At 38.0% G+C, this 21,173-nt stretch overlaps 1 protein-coding gene across 5 annotated transcripts in view; it reads right to left on the bottom strand.

Moving 5' to 3' along the window:
* Nucleotides 1-494: 494 nt before the first annotated feature.
* The window catches only part of LOC107725665 (LIM domain only protein 3-like), a 36,965-nt gene continuing 16,286 nt past the window's right edge, over nt 495-21,173 (bottom strand). For all 5 annotated transcript variants that reach the window (XM_016535022.1, XM_016535020.1, XM_016535021.1 and 2 more), the window contains exons 3-4: nt 1,023-1,148; nt 495-957 (exon numbers count right to left, since the gene is read on the bottom strand). In XM_016535022.1, the coding sequence (XP_016390508.1) occupies nt 921-957; nt 1,023-1,148 (163 nt within the window). In that variant the 3' untranslated portion in view covers nt 495-920. The remainder of the gene's footprint in view (nt 958-1,022; nt 1,149-21,173) is intronic.

Here is a 21,173-nt window from a genome sequence, read left to right as displayed (position 1 = left end):
AATATTTAAGTGTTAAATTGCTGTTTTTGATAGTGAACCACTGAAAAAAAAAATTTCATTTTAACATGAAAAGAAGATTTAGGACAATTCTTGTTTTAACATCCATAGAATAATTTGTGTAAAAGCATGCTGTGGTCTTCTCATTCTCTTCTCAAGGATGTGAGCAAATTTTCAAGATTCGGGGTGACGGAATGTTAAAAAAGAATTTCAAAACACAATAATAATCTACTATTCAGAATTAAAGTAAATGTAATAAAGTCAAATGTAATAGAAATACTTGTTTACTTTTCAAGCCTAACATGATCGGCAGTGGTTGTAACTGTCGAAAGTTATTTGTTTAAACCCCAGAAGGGGCATTTCGTGATTTTGAGGGATATTTTGTTCCTAATAATCACAGCAAGGCATGATGCTTGAGGGTGAGATATACTATAAACCACTTTGGATATGAACATGTCTATTAAATGGCATTTTTTTGTTGTTACACATGTGGGCTTGTGGTTCAGAGATATTGGTAAGAATCACTAAAATTTGCAAATGATTGTGGTTCAATACTTTAATATTACTGTGCCAGCAATCCAAAGGTTGCTGGTTCAAACCCCCGAAGGGCGATTCATGTGCTGGAGAGTTATCCCCTATATCACTGTTTTGCCCTTGAGCAATGTACTTCTTGCTCCAGGGAGACTGTACTTGTAGTAAACACACTGATGTAATTTGGATAAGAAAACATCTGCCCAAACCGTCTTTCAGTGGTAGGGTGGTGGGCTTTAATCCGAAGGTCATTTTTCAAACCCTAGAAGGTTTGATTCATGAACCGGAGAGTTGCTGGGATTCCCTATCACCATTTTGCCCTTGAGCAAGACACGATAGAGGGGTTAAGCGGGACCGTCCTTGTAGTAAATGGACTGTAAGATGCTTTGGATTCAAGACAGCCTTTGAGTTTTAAAAGGCTCAGCACATCTGCACAGAGATACATATGTTTAAGTACTTCGAAATGTTGAAAAACTGAATATGATTTGACTAACCTCTGGTTACACAGCTGGCAGGCAAAGCAGTCCAGGTGATAGACGTTCTCCTTGGCTCTCATGACCATCTCGAATGCTGGGATGAGTTTACTGCAAGCCGCACAGTTCCCTGTCACACCGAACAACCTGACAGATTGAAAAAGATGTGACGTTTTAGAGTCAGAACCATTGGATCAACCATATCATTACGACTGAAATGGGATTGTTGGGGTGATTTATAAATAAATGACTCTTATGAACGAGTTCTTTATAGTGAATCAAAGAGAACAACCAGTATGGTACAATTCACAACTGACTTTTATAAACCGGTTCTTTTATGAGAATCAAAAACATACCAAGCAACCAGTTTAGTCTGATTCACAAACAAATGACTTTTATGAAAGGTTCTAGTGTATTAAAAATATAAAGAGCAACCTGCTTAGTACAGTTCACACTAGACTCTTATGAACTCTATTTTTTTTTCTTTCAGTAATTCAAAAACATACAAAGCCACCAGTGTAATCCGATTCACAAACAATTTCTCAATCAAAGACATACAGAGCAAACAGTGTTGTTGGATTCACAAACAAATGACTCCTATGAACTAGTTATTTTTAGTGAATCAAAAACAGTGTAGTCCAGTTCACAAACAAATGACTCTTTGGAACCGGTTCCTACTAGTGAATCAAAAACATACTGATCAACCAGTGTAATCCAGTTCACAAACAAATTACTTTTTATTAATGAATCAAAAACTTAAAAATAACCAATGTAGTCTGATTCACAAACAAATGACTCATATGAGTCTGTCCTTAAACGAATCATCTTTTTTCCATTCCCATTTATGGGGTTTATTACACAAGTTTATCATATTATATAAATTATTACAGTGTTTTACTCAAGACTGATTATAATATCTGCAGCTGTTTGCTATTCATTTTTTAAATAAATATTTTTGTCACAAGGTTCCCTGTGTAGCATTTCCTGAGAAACGTATTTTAATTCATATGAAATTTATTAAATATGAACGCAAAATGGACTATATAGCTGAGATATGTACAACTGAACAACATGAATCAAACTGAACAAAGAGCTTGTGAATAGAACCAAAAAACAGTATCGATACGAAGCCTACTTCAATATTTCCCATAATGGGAAAGATAATTTTTTACCATATTTAAGGTTGTGCATTGGACAAAAACACATAAGTGGAGTGCGATGTGAACATCATGGAGATGTCCGGGCCGGGTGAGGTTAGCACCACAGAGCCGCTGCCCAGGAACGAGCCTATTATTTTCCAGCCCGCTCGCGGGACATTACGGAGAGGATTCATTAGGGATTCATGGCTGTTACTCCACCGTGACCTAGACCGAGTAAAGGGGGGAAGGGGGAAAATAAATATCTGATAACGAAATCATATAACAAAATAACCTATTAGGCGGACTTCTTCGGGCACTTTTATCCGTCGTTGTTAAAATGATAAAACTGCATGCCACTCTCCAGCTCTGTAAGAGATCGCAATCTGATAAATGATCTCAGGGCCTGGGATTTGCAGGGTTGTTTATTAACCTTCAGAAACTATGTTTCCCACAGGCAAATAAAAAAGAGCCGAGCAGATAGATTGTACTCTCATGAATACCTACAAAATTAAAGGCTACTGTCAACACACCTTGAGACGATGAAGGATATCTCCAATAGCTTTCCAGGTAAGATGAGAAAGAAAACGAGAGTTCGTCCTGTGGATTGGTGCGGTCGATTTAATTAAAGGAATTATGTCTTTTTCTTTGAGCTGTCTAAATATAGACACGTTTGCGATATCACGTCTCCACTATTTTCAGAAAAAGTGCATTGCCAGAAGGCCTCAGCATGAAAGAGATGAAATGATGAGGCATATTTTTTCCACTCGCATCTTGCAATTATTATATATATCAAAGATCTAAATGCAAATATAAAAAGGATGATAGATTCACTGTACGATAACTCGCTTATATAAGGAAAATTATTATGGTGCATTAATGCATGTTCTGAAAAGAAAATACGCATTAATGCACGCGCTGGATTTCAGTTGATGAATGATAGATGACATCCATATGAAAAAATGATGCTTGAAGGTTTTTTTTGTCATCCGGTTGAATCAAACTAGTATTGTGTTTGCCACTCTAGCGAGCTGTGAGCTCAAAACGTCTCGTCTCGTGCAAATTTAAAGTAACCAATACCTTTCCTGGAATTGGACAGTCATGCCTTTTTGCTTTGAACATTTGAGGACAGAGGTCTGTGCTTTGCAAACACACAAAGCATTGAGTGAAGACGACTGCGCTCACCTGAGAATCTAGCTGTGTGTTACATGCGCTGCACTGAGAAATCAATAGATGTGTTTTTATTTAAAGAACTGACTGTATTTTTTCTATGTAATGGATTGTGATCCATCAGAAACTAGATGTAAGTGGAGTATCTTGATGTACTATCATGTTCTTTGGGGAATTTGTTTTGCAGCTTCATTTTGACTGCTGGTTTTAGCTATTCCCTTGTTTCGAAACTGACAGATTTACTCTGGGCTCATATTTTCACACAGCACATTAATATACTCCTTTATTTTTGAGTTTCGACTTGAGTTAGATCGTGTGAAAAGAGTCTTGAGAATTGACTGAAATGGTTTTGCAAGCCAGCATATTTACGTATCTGAACTCATATCTTGTATTAAACACTAGATAAAAAATGTTTGATACAAGTTCAGCTCTATTTACAGCTTTTGTGGCATATTGTTGATTAGCAAAGAAAATTTGAGTCATCCTTAAATTATAGCTTTTTAATAAAAAGTCGAGAAGACATTTATTTTTGATGAAAAATATAGTAAAAGCAGTAATATTGTGAATTTTTTTCTATTTTAATAAATTATTTTAATTTTATTTTTTTATTAAATTTTCAGCGGCCATTACTCCAGTTTTCAGTGCCACATGATCCTTCAGAAATCATTCTAATATTCCGATTTGATGCTCAAGAAACAGCTTTTATTTGTAGAATTACTTGTATTATAATGTAATATAATATAAATAATGTATTGCTACTTTCTGATAAAAGTATTAATTTCTTAAAAAAAAAAAAATATGTATATATATATATATATATATATATCCCAAACTTTATCAAATATATAAAACAATATATATATGTATGTATGTATGTATATAAAATATCTATAATATACCTACTGTATATTGACCACTAGTGGTGAACCTCCACAGACATTAAAAGACCCACTGATGCTAAAAATAGGGAACTGTGCCACAAGCATCCAACGTCCCTCCATACAGGAGACTCTCAGAGAGCTCTGTTTCTCAGCCCAACAGGAAAAGGGGAGGGGCGGTAAGACGGATGAAGCTCTAGCTGCCACTTGTCTTTCACCGATCTGCCAGTTTGATGCCGCAGACGCTAATGGCCCTCAAGGGAGGTGGCAAATTAAGCGTGCATGGCTTGTAATGAATTCGGAGGTGCATGTTCTCTAAATGCAGTCTGCAAGAGAAAAACCTGAGAGTCTGGAGACAAATGCAGACCGGTCTTCCCGTTTATGTTCCGTAGGGTGAAGAAAACGTACAACAGTTTAACTGAGTTTATCGCTCAGTCCGGTTTTCAGTCAATGGTCAGTGGCTGTGTAATATTTGTAGAGTGTTATAGAGGAAATCAAACTCCCTTCGACATAAAGGCTGACAAAATGGCATGTATATTTTAGCAGGCTGAAGAGGCAGCGTGAAATTAAAATTCATGGTGGCTCGGATTCATAAGTTAAAAGAGAATGCGCAATCAGTACCACCTGATTGGACACAAAAGGTGTTGGAAGTGCACAGCGGCTTTTCACAGCTGAATGGCACCTATTTGATGAGAGGAAAACAGACACCAATTAAATTATTCCACAAGGCTTTATCCTAGTGGTCACAGAAGCGAGGCTCAAGCGTGCAGCTTTACTGTAATCATTAGACAGTGCCCCAATGGAAAATGCATGAGCTATGTCACCTCAATATTCTCATCCAGCTCGACAAAATCCTTGTAAATTACTCCCTATCAAACGAGACCCCTCTAGGACTCTAATATGCAAGTGATTCAGATAAGACAAAGAAATGAGACACAGTGTTATGGTCCAAACTGTGTCATTTCGGGACCCTTTACACTCAGGGTTTTCAACCAGTGGTCCATTGAGAAGATAATTAAATTTTAATTTAAAGGGATAGTTCACCCAAAAATTAAAATTCTGTCATCATTTACTCTCACCCTCATAAGTTGCTTTCTTATGTTGAACACAAAAGAAGATATTTTGAAGATTGCTGGTAATCAAACAGTTGGTGGTTGCCATTGACTTCCATAGTATTTTTTTTTCCTACTATGGAAGTCAATGGCAACCACCAACTGTTTGATTACCAGCAATCTTCAAAATATCTTCTTTTATGTTCAACATAAGAAAGCAACTCATACAGGTTTGGAACGACATTAGGGTGAGTAAATGATGACAGAATTTTCATTTTTGGGTGAACTATCCCTTTAATTTCTAACTATTAACTCATTTCTAATTTTCGACGTAATGATCCAGTGTAGTAATCAGGGTTCTGCACCGTTCACAACTGAATTAAGAATGTCTTTTATATTTTAATTCAGTTCCTGAATTTAAATTGATTATTAATTGAGGTAGCAAACATGATGCAGAATTGCAATTCGAGTTTGAATGTAAGGAAGTAGAATGAAAGGTTACACTTTTTTAAGGTGTCCTTGTTACAGTCTAATTATAAAGTTAAGTACTGAGTAATAATAGTGAACAACATTAACTATAGGGTTAGGGTTTGGTTTAGGGTTAGTTGCTTGAAAGTATGCATATTTTACTGTTACTACTATAGTAAATACATGTTACAAGGACACTGTAAAATAAATTGTTACCACATTTTAAACTGTTTTGGAAAGCTTCGAAGACAGATACATTTGAATGAGGTATGAAATGCCACCTATATAAATTCATATTTAGTTTAATACATTAACTTCTGTGGGCCAGTGTGCAAGAACACTTCATTTGTCTTGGAATTCCAATTCAGTTACAGTTCAATTCTATTTCCTGTCATTCCGATGCTCTTGAATTGAATCAGAGCCTGAATTCTGTACAACCTTGGTAGATAATGTTTTAAATTAAATTTATAATGGAGAAAATATTGCTTTTTTTAGTCTGGGCTTTCTAGCTGAGAGACTGGGTAGGGGGTCCTGGGCCCTGTAAAGGTTAAAAATAATAATAATGTGATTTTGAGCAAAGCAAAGCATAACGTTTATCTGAAACGTCAGGCCTGTATTCTTTTCGCTTCATTTGTTTGGGTATTTTCTGAACATCAAGGGCAACAAATTAAGTATTACTTTCTCCTTTCTGTACCTCTTTTTTCCCAGGAAAAGAGAAAGAATGATAACACCGCCACCTCCAGAAGCATTTGAAATTCTGACAGTGGCTCCCTCTCTCCATCTTGCTCCTCTCTCCCGCCGCCACCCCTGCGACTTCAATCGCTCTGGCCTCAGCATGCATTCATCAGCTGCCGAATTAGAATTTGTTTCCTCACAAACCATTGATCATCGGCCTATTACCAGGCAAATGACAGTTAATTACCCACTACATTAACCACCGGGACCCGGGGACCGGCCGCCTGTGCCATCAGTCACAGTGATGAATGTGGCAAGTTCAGTAATGCGCGGCCGTTCGCGCGTCCGCCTGCCACGCTGAGAGCAACCCCTGGATCTCACGTCTTGGCACCCAGGGAAAATCTATGGCAATCTGCATAATTACAGGCTCAGGGTTAATAACAGACAAATGATTTGTTGCGTCTCGAGCAGCAGGCTCTCTCGCTGCTACCGTGCGGCGCTGTGTCTGCGGTTAGCATCGGCGCTAACTTTAACGTCAATGTTTGGGGTGCTGTGAGTTGGGGCTGGAGAGCCTAAAAAAGTCAGGTTATAGCTTTAAATATTGATGCTTGCGTTATTGATGTTGTAGAGGATTGATCCTCGCATACAAATATTGACTTTAAGTGTTTGGGATCTTGAGTTAAAAACTTGCTAGTGATTTTATTATTTATTAGCATATAAATGCATGCGTGTCATGAGCATCTAAGTGAGGGGGGAAAAACACTTACCTAGTAGCAAAAAGAAGCATCATCTGGACTTATTTTACTTTTTTTTTATAGGCAATTTTTTTATGTTTGATATAACTTAAAACAATAGAAGACCCTATTAAATTGCTTGATTAGCACAGTTTTCTGTCCTAGATGTGTTTCCTAGTGAAAAAGGAACTTTTTGGCCTTTTTGTTTCTTAAAACAGTGAGTCATGATTTGCTACTTTCTAGTCGGTTTCAGCTGTTATTGGGGGAGGGGCATTCTCATTCTAGAGAGCATCTGATTGGACAAAAATCTCTGCAGTGCAGAATGAGTCATCAGAATTCTGAAGAAAAATATGAATTTGATGAAGAGAAAAGGTTTTAAAAATAAATAGTCAGCTTTTAGAAGTACACTAGCATATAGATGACCTGAAAAGCTAGTACATATGGAGTAAAAGGCAAAACATGTCAAAAAAGTGATTTCTTGGGGTTTCCAAATGATTGATTATGCTTTATAATCAGGGGCGTGTTTAGTGTTTTGGGGGCCCTTGGTGGATTTTGCGATTGATTCCGGGGTAGGGATGGGTATCTATGGGTATTTATTGATACCGATACGATACTGCTTATCGATACAGTTATCCATACTACTCTCTATAATTTGGTGCAAAAATAAATGATGTAAAAAGCTGTTGAAAATTTCAAGTTATTTTATTACTGCAGTTTACAAATGCCTCCAAGCAAACAGAAAAAGGCACATAAAGCACATTTTTTTAAATAAAAAGGCCCTTCAAAGAGAGAGAGAGAGAGAGAGAGAGAGATTTCCTCAGCATACCATAGCACAACATATTTGAACATCATTAGGGATGGGTATCATTTACATTTTATCGATACCGATAAGATACTGCTTATCGATACAGTTATCTATACTACTCTCTATAATTTGGTGCAAAAAGACGATGGGAAAAGATGTTGAAAATGTCACGTTATTTTATTACTGCTGAACTTTAGTACTGCAGTTTACAAATGCCTCTAAGCAAACAGAAATAGGCACATAACAAAGCACATTTAAAATAAAAAGGCCCTTCAAAAAGAGAGAGAGAGAGAGAGAGATTTCCTCAGCATACCATAGCACAACATATTTGAACATCATGTGCATAGGAGCACAACAGAATGTAATAGAGAATTCTGGCGTCTCTAGCGATTTTTATTTAAGAAAATTAAAATATTGACTTTCTCAGGGAGCGGGCGTGATTTCGTGATTTAGAGGGACTTTTTTATCTCTGTTTTTATCTACATGATAAAAAAAAGCTTATTTTTAACATGTAGAATTATTTATAGTGATACTCCAATCAGGATTTTTACAGACATTTATTCAGGGCCTGAGTTTCATTTTTGAAAATGGGGTGAATTCCCCTCTTAGGTGACTTTTGTGGGAGGGAGGATTTTTTTTTATTTGAGTGGTGGAGGGGGGAATTTTTAGACTTTTTGTTTTTTTCAAAAATATGTAATTAAATGTTTGATCATGCTGTGTATTTTTGTTTTTACAATGGGCAATTGTTGAGTGTGCTCTCTCTGGAGAGTGCACGAGTGCTGAATGGTTTAAATACTGGCCAAACTTCAAAAAGAAATGTAAATGATAAACTTTAGTGACGATGGGAGCTTGAGATCGGTTTATGAGAACAGTTTCTAATTCGCCATTAACACAGAAGTACGGAGATAAAACAATGCGCGTATCGATAACAGTATTGTTTGTCCTGAAGCTTATCGGTAGGTCACAATTGACCCAATTATGCACCGGTCCAAAAAAAATGCCGGTTCTCGACTCCCATCGGAAGAAATCACGTTCCGAGGGGGCCCCACGCAATTGCGTGGTGCCTACACGCTACTGTCTATAATTATTGTTAATAAAAGCAAAATAAAAAAAGAGTCTGATAATCTGAAGTTTTGGCCTATTTGATTATGATTTTTAAAGTTAAATAGTTGCAATTACGCATTTTATCCTCAGAAATGGCAGAATGCTCTGCTTTAACGAGATTTCAGTTTTGATCCTATTTGGATTGAAAAGAAAAGTCGCCCAACCCTATACAAAAAGCTGGAGGGACCAGTTGGCAGATGCTATCAAACGTGTACTTTCTTCAATCTAGCGCCTACACGTGTGATTTGCGAAGATTAAACAACTCTTGGGGCAAAATTATTTCAATTACAGCGGGCGTGACCTGGGAATTGTCTGTGGGATAAGATTTTCCTCCTTGAGTGCCCTGACTTTGCCTGGCTGCTGGCTCAATCAGTTCTAATCTGCACCTGGACTCTGATATCCTAATGATGAATTATGGGCCTCTCAGCTTTCCACTGCAGGGCAGATAGAACAGCTCTCCGCTGACCTGTCAGCCCGCTTAGGCTGAGGCAGAGACCTGCGATAATTACCCAGAAAAGACCATGTGATTGTTTAAAACTCATGAGCATCACATGAACATCATTCACTCATTAGGCCCTTCACTCTGTCTCTTCCACTCTCTCAGCTCGGTAAAAGCGCAGCGGAGATGGTTTTTACAACCGGGGCGTGAGATCGAGCACAGAAATTCTTCCTGAAAGTAAAGGGTAATTGTTTTCTGACATCGAAAGTTACTGCCTCTATCTGCCTCAACAGGGTAATTACTGTAAACAGCTCTCTAAGAAGACAACAACTTGAGGAATTGACTCGAGAAACCGCTATTATGAGATAATAACGTAGAGACTCGTATCAGGAGATAAAACGCCGACTTTAATGGACTCCCGAAAAACAATGGCGGTCAAATATTTTCATGCATCTGTGTATTCAATAAACAGCCGAGATGAAAGGTGCAAAGCCTCTTTCAAGTGAAAATCACAGCGAAACGCAAAATAATTATGCCCTCGCCATACAAAAAAAACGTCCAAAAGCTTTGGAGGGCTTTTCAGCAAGAAAATCTGGCAGGGGTGTGCGGGGATTCGGAGGGGTATTTTGAAGAGGGTGTAATGAAAGTTTTCAACCCCCGCAGGGCCCAGATGTGCACTTTGATAGGCACTTCTCGGTGCCAACCCACCTGCAGTTGCAAGCTGGGCACCGGGGTGTGCCACACTAGCCCTGCAATTATCTGCACCAAACATGCGCAGTCCCACAAGTCATTGCTCTTCACAGCTAATTAAGCTAATCTCAACTGGAGGGGACCATCCAAAAACATAATGTGTCCAGGCGAATGATCTCAAAACCGTTTGGCCCAAATGGAAATGCCGCCGTTGTGAGCTTTACGTTCTTGAATGCAAACAAAATGGCGGCTGATGTAGAGGCTGCATTCACAAAGTCAGTGTTTAGGATTGACAACCGTACTTACAAACAGGTATGACTTTCGATTTGTCTTGTTCATAAAATAGCAATCAGAATTGAATTTGAATACTGTATTTATGAACGAATAAACTTTTATATTCCTACAATAGTCAACTAATTGTTTATGAGGCCAACTTCCCTAACAATTGACAACTGGAAATTTGAAAATGATAAATTATTTAATAAACTAGTCAAATACAAATACTGTCTATATGAACAAATAACTAAAGTGCAGAATTTAAGAAAAGGGATTTCAGGTTATTTGATGCTGGTTACTTCTGAAATATATGTTTATACATAATTATTTTTAATTGCATCAGTTTATTTTTGTACAAATTTTTAATTTCAAATCATTTTACACAGTTTTCATGTATTTTTCCTGCATGCACTGCAAGCCTCAAGTCTGTCAATATGATTGAAGCAACAAATGCTTCAATAAAAGGTTTCTTAAAGGGATCATCGGATGCAAAATTCACTTTTACATGTTGTTTGAACTTAAATTTAAAAAATGGCAGTGTGTGTACACAACCACCCTATAATGATAAAAATCCACCCAGTGTTTTTTTTTAAATCTCGATAAATCTAAAATCAAGCCGTTCTCAGATTCCTGTCAGTGTGACATCACACAGGGCAAGGCCCCTCCCACGATAGTTGATTTACACTAGCGTTTTATCACAGCTCCGCCCTGAGTGAGCTGTCATCGGTCCGGCATTGTTTCGACGCTGGAGTGGTTGTAGACGAGAATTGCTCCTAAGCGATTTATGTATTTTGTTGTTGGATGTAATAATGAACATAGCAGTCGTCATTTACTCCCGGCATCTGAGCCGCTGAAGACGCAGAGGATTACGTTTGTTTTTGAAGGGAATGCGCCCCCCCAAAAATTTTACTTTTTTTTTTAATTAATCGCGATTAATCCCACCTAACATTAAAGTTTTTAAATATACTTTTATTTTGCAATAATTTCACATGTATCTTCAAATTAATGTAGAAAAAACAAAGACAGTAAATTTTTTATATTTGTTTAATGGCATCTTTTTCATGACTGAAGGAGAGTATCACAGATACTATTCTCTATGAAATTGTTTTTTCCCCCCCTAATGTTTAACCATTGACTGTAGCCATTCAACATTACAGTACAATTGAGAGCTATCAATTTGAACATTTATTAGACTTTAAAAAATAACAACTTCTAATTTAAGTGACCTTAAAACTATCTTAATTTAGTAACATAAAGCCATTATAATAAATGTCATATTTAGCTACCTGTTCCCTTCAGCAACTAGAAAAATATACAGAAATTAAATATTGAAGTTATCAAACACTAAATTCTAAATTAAATAGTGTTTAGGATTGACAACCGTACTTACAAACAGGTATGACTTTCGATTTGTCTTGTTCATAAAATAGCAATCAGAATTGAATTTGAATACTGTATTTATGAACGAATAAACTTTTATATTCCTACAATAGTCAACTAATTGTTTATGAGGCCAACTTCCCTAACAATTGACAACTGGAAATTTGAAAATGATAAATTATTTAATAAACTAGTCAAATACAAATACTGTCTATATGAACAAATAACTAAAGTGCAGAATTTAAGAAAAGGGATTTCAGGTTATTTGATGCTGGTTACTTCTGAAATATATGTTTATACATAATTATTTTTAATTGCATCAGTTTATTTTTGTACAAATTTTTAATTTCAAATCATTTTACACAGTTTTCATGTATTTTTCCTGCATGCACTGCAAGCCTCAAGTCTGTCAATATGATTGAAGCAACAAATGCTTCAATAAAAGGTTTCTTAAAGGGATCATCGGATGCAAAATTCACTTTTACATGTTGTTTGAACTTAAATTTAAAAAATGGCAGTGTGTGTACACAACCACCCTATAATGATAAAAATCCACCCAGTGTTTTTTTTTAAATCTCGATAAATCTAAAATCAAGCCGTTCTCAGATTCCTGTCAGTGTGACATCACACAGGGCAAGGCCCCTCCCACGATAGTTGATTTACACTAGCGTTTTATCACAGCTCCGCCCTGAGTGAGCTGTCATCGGTCCGGCATTGTTTCGACGCTGGAGTGGTTGTAGACGAGAATTGCTCCTAAGCGATTTATGTATTTTGTTGTTGGATGTAATAATGAACATAGCAGTCGTCATTTACTCCCGGCATCTGAGCCGCTGAAGACGCAGAGGATTACGTTTGTTTTTGAAGGGAATGCGCCCCCCCAAAAATTTTACTTTTTTTTTTAATTAATCGCGATTAATCCCACCTAACATTAAAGTTTTTAAATATACTTTTATTTTGCAATAATTTCACATGTATCTTCAAATTAATGTAGAAAAAACAAAGACAGTAAATTTTTTATATTTGTTTAATGGCATCTTTTTCATGACTGAAGGAGAGTATCACAGATACTATTCTCTATGAAATTGTTTTTTCCCCCCCTAATGTTTAACCATTGACTGTAGCCATTCAACATTACAGTACAATTGAGAGCTATCAATTTGAACATTTATTAGACTTTAAAAAATAACAACTTCTAATTTAAGTGACCTTAAAACTATCTTAATTTAGTAACATAAAGCCATTATAATAAATGTCATATTTAGCTACCTGTTCCCTTCAGCAACTAGAAAAATATACAGAAATTAAATATTGAAGTTATCAAACACTAAATTCTAATAGCCAACTAATAATTATGAAAAAGCTGCTCTCAATGCACATGCTAACCTATATTATCTGATTTACCTGACAATTTCAGGCAGTCACTTTTGTTAATAACCAAACTGTTTGTGAACTCATGCATTTAGCACTTTGAACCAGGGCTGACAACCTTATTCTGCTGCTTTGTTAATAGAGAAAAGCATTGCTGAAAGAACGTCCTAGGGTTGTTTATGGCATTGCCGAATAAACGTGTTGAGCTGTCGCGTTAGGGCATTGTGTAGGTGTCGGCACATTAAATGGATCATTCTAAAGGTCTAACTTCATAGAAAATGCTGGAAAGATGCATTGCAGCGTATGTGGCCTTTGGTGAATGATAGTTATGGCTACATGAAAAGCTTTGAAGTATCACCTAGGAGCGAATGTCATTTTAGAGAGGGAGCAAAACAACTTTTTGATACTCTAAATCATAATCTACTTGAGAGATGGGGTCTATTTAAAAAAAAAAAAAGAGATGCCCTTCGCTCTTAAGAAGTTGAAAGAGCTGTCAAAAATAGTGTTTGTTGTATGCTCTTCGTTTTTGCAGAACTCATTTTCTGCCAAGGATTAAAAAGAGGGAGAAAACAATGCCGTCCTACCCCTGACCCCTTAAGCTGAATCCCTGACCTTTCCATCAGGACAATTTACCACGGAAGAAAAATAGAGGATTAAGTATTTGCACCTTCAGATTCGATCGATGGCGATTACAAGTGCCCATTTTGACCTCTCCGCAATTTCAGATTACATGTGAAAAGCCCAATTTAATTACAGGAAGTCAAGAACACACACATTTGCAAGAATGGAGCATTATTGGCCACGTAATTGCCAGACATGGGAAGTGAATTGTATTGAGGAGAGGTTAATGGTGGCAAAGCTTTTTTCCAAGCACAACATAGCAATTACAGGACGCCTTCAGAGCTTTTAACATCTCCACGCCATCTCATTTAACACAAAATAGAGGCGAGAGTGACGCTGGATTTCTTTGTTCTGTAGCTTTATCTTTTCATTTATTTCCTGAGGACGCAAGACTTAAACCATCTGTTCCTCAGATGAGAATTTGTTTGTAATATGGAGGCCTCCTGCTTCGAGCCGCTGTTTGAAATGTCACAAGACACGAGAAACTGTGAGAAAGGGAGAATGAGATGAAAGGAAAAACATCTTGGGCCTTATTGAAGGATCAAAATCACTCGTTTGTGGCCAGAAACTGGACACTCAGACACTCTTTTATTTCAACCAAAGAATATAATGAAATGTAATTTGACATTACATAAACATATAGTCATGCGTATTACATGCATAATATATTGCATGTATGCATGATATTCAGTCCTAAAAAAAGAAGAAGCTGGTATTATGTATCAGTGCATAATTTCAGAAAAAAGATTTCAGGTTATTTGACGCTGGCTGTGTCTTAAATATGTTTATAGATATATATATTTAATTGCATCAGTTTATTTTTGAATAGGTTTTTTATTTTGAATTATTTTACAAACTTTTTCATGTATTTTTCCTACATATGCTGCAAGCTTCAAGTCTGTCAGTACAATTGAAGCAACAAATGCTTCAATAAAAGATTTCTTAAGTTGTTTTGAACTGTACAAGCTTTACCGAGTTTGAATAGATTTTATGTTGTCGATGATGGATGGACATGCTATTATACTGAATGTGCATCCATTTAGTTTTATCCATTTTTGAATTCAGCTGTCCTGTCAGAGAAATTTAATTAAATTACAATTATATAAGTAACAAAGCAAAGACGACTGAATAATCAAGTTTTTAAATAAATGATGTGTAAAACAATGTAACTTTTAACTATGTAGAGTTTTGACTGTAGGAAAGGAGAAAACCAATAGCGCCATATTGTTGCAGCACTAGATTTGCAGATCCCATCTGTGGAAAGGTCTTCAAAACCAACTTGATTAATTTTCCTTTCCTTTCTTTTACTGAAAAAGATAATTAAGAAATATTTAATGTAGGATTTTAATTAGACAGAATCCTGAATGCTGCTCCACATTGAGCTTGAGGGGTGTTTTTGTGGACCCAATGATTGAAATGTTTTAATCACTGATAAAATAGATTGGATGTATTTTTTTTTTCTCCCAGGAATTCCCAGTGGCAGTTAAAATGAAAACCACCTTGATATTATTCAGAGTAAAGTAATTAGTAGAATGAAGATGAAGCCAAATGAACTCTTGATCAATACATTAACCGGCACCCCGCTCTCTCCACCCACCTCCCTCTTTTCAAAATCAAATTAATTATACGCACTCCTCTCAGTATCAAAACCCTCTGTCGCTTTGTGCCGGGGACATATGGGTATCAGAGTAATGCGTTACGGACAGCAGCACCTACACTTCCCGCGGTGTGATGCTTCTTTTTTATGCAGATTGGTGGTAGAGAGAAGCGAATCAGTGCAAATGATCTTGCTATCCAAGCCTGACAATGGAGAGGTCTCTAATGAACAGGCCAAGAGCAGACTGCTTCTTTTTTTTTTTTAAATGAGCGCTTACAAAGGCCATGGGTCTGATCAAATCCAAATATCTGGAACGGATAGTGTGGAGGGATGCCGCAGTAACTTTGATTGGAGGGAAGATGCTTAGCAATTTTACGACAGCCTGCTTTGCCCATCATGTTCCTTTTTACTTTTTTGTCTGTGTGAGCATATCATCTCACTGTAGAGTATAATGTTAGTTCTTGTGACTTTGCTTACTCTGAATTCGTCAATGCTATACAACAATTAAAAAAAGAAAGAAAAACAGACAAGACTCTGCAGTTCTGTTCTCTCTCTGTCTTGACGTTTAAATAGCCAGTCAGTGATAGTGTTTAACATAAAATGTTCACAGAGTGCTAGTAGTCACAGGACAACAGCTCGACACTCTCTCAGGCAGAGCTGCCATAAAGGAACAAACTGGTTTGCGCGATTGATCAGGACACGCGTGGCTAATGCAGAGGAGCTAGGCTGAGAAAACATAGGGATGACTTGTACAGACTTTGGCGCACTTTGCCTCTTTAGCATTTAGAGATAAAAAGTAGATTGAAAAGTGGTATGATTCAGCATAATCAATGTGGCAGCTGCACCCTCTCTTTTTATGCATTTAGTACCCATGTCAGATATGCATGTAGTGAAGAGGTTGGTTGTGATTTTAGGAATGCATTGATTATATTATAAGGGTGTTATAAGGGAGGAAGGAGAGAAAAGAAAAAAGGAAGTGAAAGGAAGAGGGAAAATGATAAATGTATGAGAAAACTAGATCTAAAGATCTTTGTAATAGGAAGATTCAGGTGAGGTTGACCGCTTCTCTAGAGCAGTAATGTTGAAATAGTTACACAGGAAGTATCCACCACACTTACACAAGGGCTATATCAGATGATTTAATAAAGTTGTTAATTCTTTTGGTGAGATGGACTTGTTTGTGGATGTGTCTGGTTCAAGGGCAAACCTGAGCGCCTCATTTGCATTCTTCTCTTTCTTTTGGGTCTCTCATGAATAAATCAGGGCGTTAAAACGGCTGCATTTACATCTCATTTTACACAAGCACAGTAGAGCAACTGGGTCGGACTGGTTTCACCCACACCATTAACATTGAGAAAAAATACTTGATATAACACCTAAATATAAAGGGGAACACTACATTCTGATTATAGTCAGAATAATGAAATAATTTTGAGAAGAGAAACCATTTAATGTCTTGCCAGCAGTGCTCTTCAGGTATTTACCAATATGGAAAAAAATTGTGTGCCTGCTGCACTTTTCAGTCAGGCTACGCTTTGGTCTGCTGCTCTCGATAGAAGCATGTGTATTGATGTAACATCCACAGCAAAATAAGCCTGACCATGTGATCATATGAGATATTTTGGCAGATGCTGTGTGCCTGGAGCTGTGGGGCTGAGGTGAGGAGCATCCAGCGGCGTCTCACAGTTCCGCAAGGCAGCACACTAATTGAGAAATTGCTCAGGGGTTGAGCGCAGGGGGCTTGCTGCACTGCGCTCCCTATCCGAATCAAGCCCCTGTAAGTGGGGCTGACATGGACCAATCACCATCTGGAGGTTCCTCCACTAAACCCCCACCACTTCCTGACTACCATGAAAGAATCTGCTGCAATCCTCCCCTTCTTTATCTCCATAAAAGGCTCATTACTAAGGTTGTGCAACAGAGGGTCTGAGGCCAAGCCTGTCCTCGCAAACTGCAGTGTAACTGTCGGCGAGCGGAGTTGACTGCCTTGTGGAGGTCCGTAGAGCTGCCAGTCATACGTACGCAAAGACGGCAAGGTGTTCCAGAGCGGGAGAGGGTAACACATACCTGTACAGAGCCTTAAAGCTAGCATTTCAGAGAAGGTCCAAGGTTTGAGTTGGTGCTGTGGTGCTTTGTTCTGTTTGGTTGTTAAACTTGCATGTGAGAGAGACAGCGTTTGATGTTCAAGTTGGTTTCTGAGAGGCATTGTGGTCTCTGCAAACTTATTACTGTAAAAAGGACTGATGCCTTCAGTCTAAAGGTGTAAGCATAGTGGACAGGTCTGGAGAGAGGGAACTTGCTTGGACCAGGGACCCACAAAGCTGTACTAAATAACTGGATGTTCAGAAAGTGCGAAGGCGAGGAGTGAGAACGCCTTAAACAATAAGTCTGAGATCTTAGCCTTCGATGTGCTTCTCAGTCAGACAGCTGGGATTTAAAAAATGAGCTTGCAGATTTACTGACTATGCCACTTGCACTTGAGGAGAAAACCGTAAACTGGAGGTGTAGGTTTTATGAGATTGCGATGCATACCAAATCGGGTTTACACCTAATGGCAAAGCACCAGCCAAAATAACTTTGAGCGTGCGTCTGATCCTACAACAACATTGGCTGTCTTTGTTACTCTGCACAATTCCCCATGAATAGTTTAAAAGCTACCAGGCCATGCAAGGCGATGCTTCAGAGAAGTAGGGTTTCTTTTTTTGGCCTCCCTCTCAGGGCAGGGAATCCGTTCCTCTCTTGTTTGCTGGACTGGGACTGTTGCTTTATCACAGGTAAAAGAGGAGTTGGTTTTGGAGGGATTGCACTAGGAGGTTGGAGAATGAGCCACAAGGTTTTCAAATGGCTGTGTTTTGAGCCAAGATGGCGGATGGCTTCCAAGCACACAACCCAGAAACAAAAGCCGATCGGTGTCTGCCAAAGCTCTGGGGAGCTTTGCAGAGGGGCTTGCATATCTCGGCGTGTCAAGCCACAAGGCTGGTTATCACACTTTCGCATGCCGGCAGAGAAGAGATGCCAGCCAAGGATGCAGTGGCACCACATCCCCGGCTACAGCTGTGCCAGGCAATGCTTCTTCTTGTAAAAGAACACTGAACTGAACTAATTTAAATTGATTATTAGAAAGACAGAAACACAACATACAGGCCTAATAAACTCTTCTAAAAGCACACATCTCTTGCTTGCTAACGCTCAGTCAGGCCTCCCTAAAATGATATACTTGATCTTCAAGATTTCCCCTGAACAGCAGATATAATACGTGACCGATATTCTCCAGCTGCACCTCCGCTTAATCTGTAAATCCGAATGGATCATGGACACAGTAGAAGCAGAGAAGAGCTCAAATGAGGTAATATATGCATGGAAATTACCTATGGCAATCCTCACAAAGAGGGGGCTGAGAAAGGTCAAATAGCCTCCAAACTGTGCTCAAGTTTAATTAAAAAGACAAAGAAGAGCGGTAAATTCCATACGCTCAGCCCAGATTACGGCTTCTCACTTAGGAGAGCCCAGGCCTGGGTTCTTTCGGGAAGCTCCCGGACCTCTTCCCAGACGGCCTTGCGCCATTTTCTCCGTTCCTTTGATGCCAATATAGAGCGTTTATTAAGGGCATAAAGGTTAATCTCTAAGGAGCAAGGATATCAAATGGTTGGGAGAGGAGGAAAAAGAAATCCACACAAATGTCTTTTGGAAAAAGTTAAGTCCAGGGTACAGGAGCAATCGTCCCATTCAGTCCAGTCAGCAGGTGCAGGATTTAATTCTGGCATTAAGCGATGGCTATAGTTTCTGAAAATGAATGTAACGACAAGAGCGCGGGGAAAAATGAAGCACCCATATGGTCGTAATGCCTGTGGAAGTGCTTTCGACAACGAGATGTATCACGACAACTATTTCAGGAAAGTCATCTCATCAGAAATGAAGCCCCATAAGGTAATAGTTTATTCAACCCTAATATAACCTTGTTCAACTGCTTCAGGGACTTAAATAGACTGGGTAAAATGAGCGTAAGAATGTATTTAGGTGCAAATGTACTCGTTCATCCTGTGGAAACTTTGTGTAAGAATCTTTTTCTTCTACATAACTACTGTAATAATTGATTGAGGCCTGTCATGAAAGCTGTGCTTTCTCTGTTTCTATTCTGTTCAAATCTTACAGAACTGTAGGCATATACAAAGAAAAAGCAGAAGAAATCAATACAGCTGAATGTGCAGGTACTGTAAGCAGCGGAAAAATGTTCCTCCAGCAGATCCATAACAGATAATATCACACTCAGCAGGTAGTTGTGTTTTAAGAGCATGTGTTCCTCAGTTAGCAAGGTGTTTTCCACGGCTGACCATTTTAGCTGTAACAGTCCTACATGGTATCACCTGCTACTGTGAATACGAAATAATGGCTTTCTGCAAACACAGTATTTCAAAGCCATTTGTCTAATGCTTTGTGATCATCCATCTTGTGCACGACTGTCCGGCCAATTTCACTCTTGGGACAAAGTAAACACGTTAATTTGGCTGGTGCAAGTTGAGATATACAGTAATACAACAACTCTAATAAAAAACTCCAGTGAAGCGAAACACATTAAAATAAAATCACATCTAGCGGAACAAAGCAATAAAACGAGGCACGTGGTGGACATTTAACTTCAGTGAAAGGGCTCGTGCTTTCGTGGTTTCGCATGGAAACGGTGGCAGTCCACAGCAATAAATCCACAGGGGTCCCTATTCCTGCTCTGGACCAAATCAAACTCATCTGAAGCCCCTGGGTGGCCCTTTCCGATCAGCAAGCTGGGTCAAAGTTGACATTTAATCTAGCATTGGCCTCATGGAGTCTGTCTACTTGTGGCACAGTTGAAGCCATCCAACATTTTGCTTCCCATAAATCCACAAAACAAATAGGACTTGAAAAACAGTTATCCCTCTCGGCTTATTGCAAGGTTCCCATACGCAGGCTCAAGAGTGCAGCAGTGCCTGGAAAAGGTAGGGCGGATTAGGTCTTTATAGTCCTCTCCCAGATTAGATGGAAATCATAACACAGACCAGTGCGCTGAACTCTGACCCCTACAAAACCAATTTCATTTGGAGAGATTGGAGTGATATAGCTGGATGTCTATGTGGTAGAGTGGAGAAAATTAAAGCAGGATTTGTAATGCATTCAAAGTGAGAGTGCAGGGGAGAGGAGGTAAGCACAAATAAATTGCTGTCACTTCCCTCCCACACACATCTTCGGCGCCCTGTTTCAGTTATAACATTCATTTTAATGGAAACTTGTTGGATTAGAGGTGGTGTAGGGAGATTGGAGGAACACTTATTTGGAATTGCTCTGACCACAACAATGCAGCTATGCAGTGAATGACAACATCCGCTATTTTAAAAAGAGTGAATTTCTGCAAAGACAAAAAAATCTGTGCAGAATTATATTATATATTGTTAGATGTTGTATAGACACAGTACATTTAAATTAATACATTTTAATTATTTGTTTTCCATGCAACAGAAGTGGATGATGTATTTTATGTTATTATTTTATATCCATAATAAATATAAATTATATTTTAGAATTATATATTGTATTATATTATATATTGTTACATGCTGTATAGACACATAGTACATTTTAATTAATAAATGTTAATTTATTACAGCAGAAGTGAATGATTTTTTTGGGTTATTTTACATTATAATAATTATAAATAAATGTAAAAAAAAAAAATTATAAATATAAATAAATATTTTTTATTATTATATGTGACCCTGAACCACAAAACCAGTCTTAAGTCGCTGGGGTA

The sequence above is a fragment of the Sinocyclocheilus rhinocerous genome, unplaced genomic scaffold (genome assembly GCF_001515625.1).
Source record: "Sinocyclocheilus rhinocerous isolate Xijiao unplaced genomic scaffold, SAMN03320098_v1.1 scaffold153, whole genome shotgun sequence".
Classification (NCBI taxonomy): Eukaryota; Metazoa; Chordata; class Actinopteri; order Cypriniformes; family Cyprinidae; genus Sinocyclocheilus; species Sinocyclocheilus rhinocerous.
The sequence above is the reverse complement of the archived record's forward strand: the minus strand, read 5'-3'. Positions and strand labels throughout refer to the sequence as shown.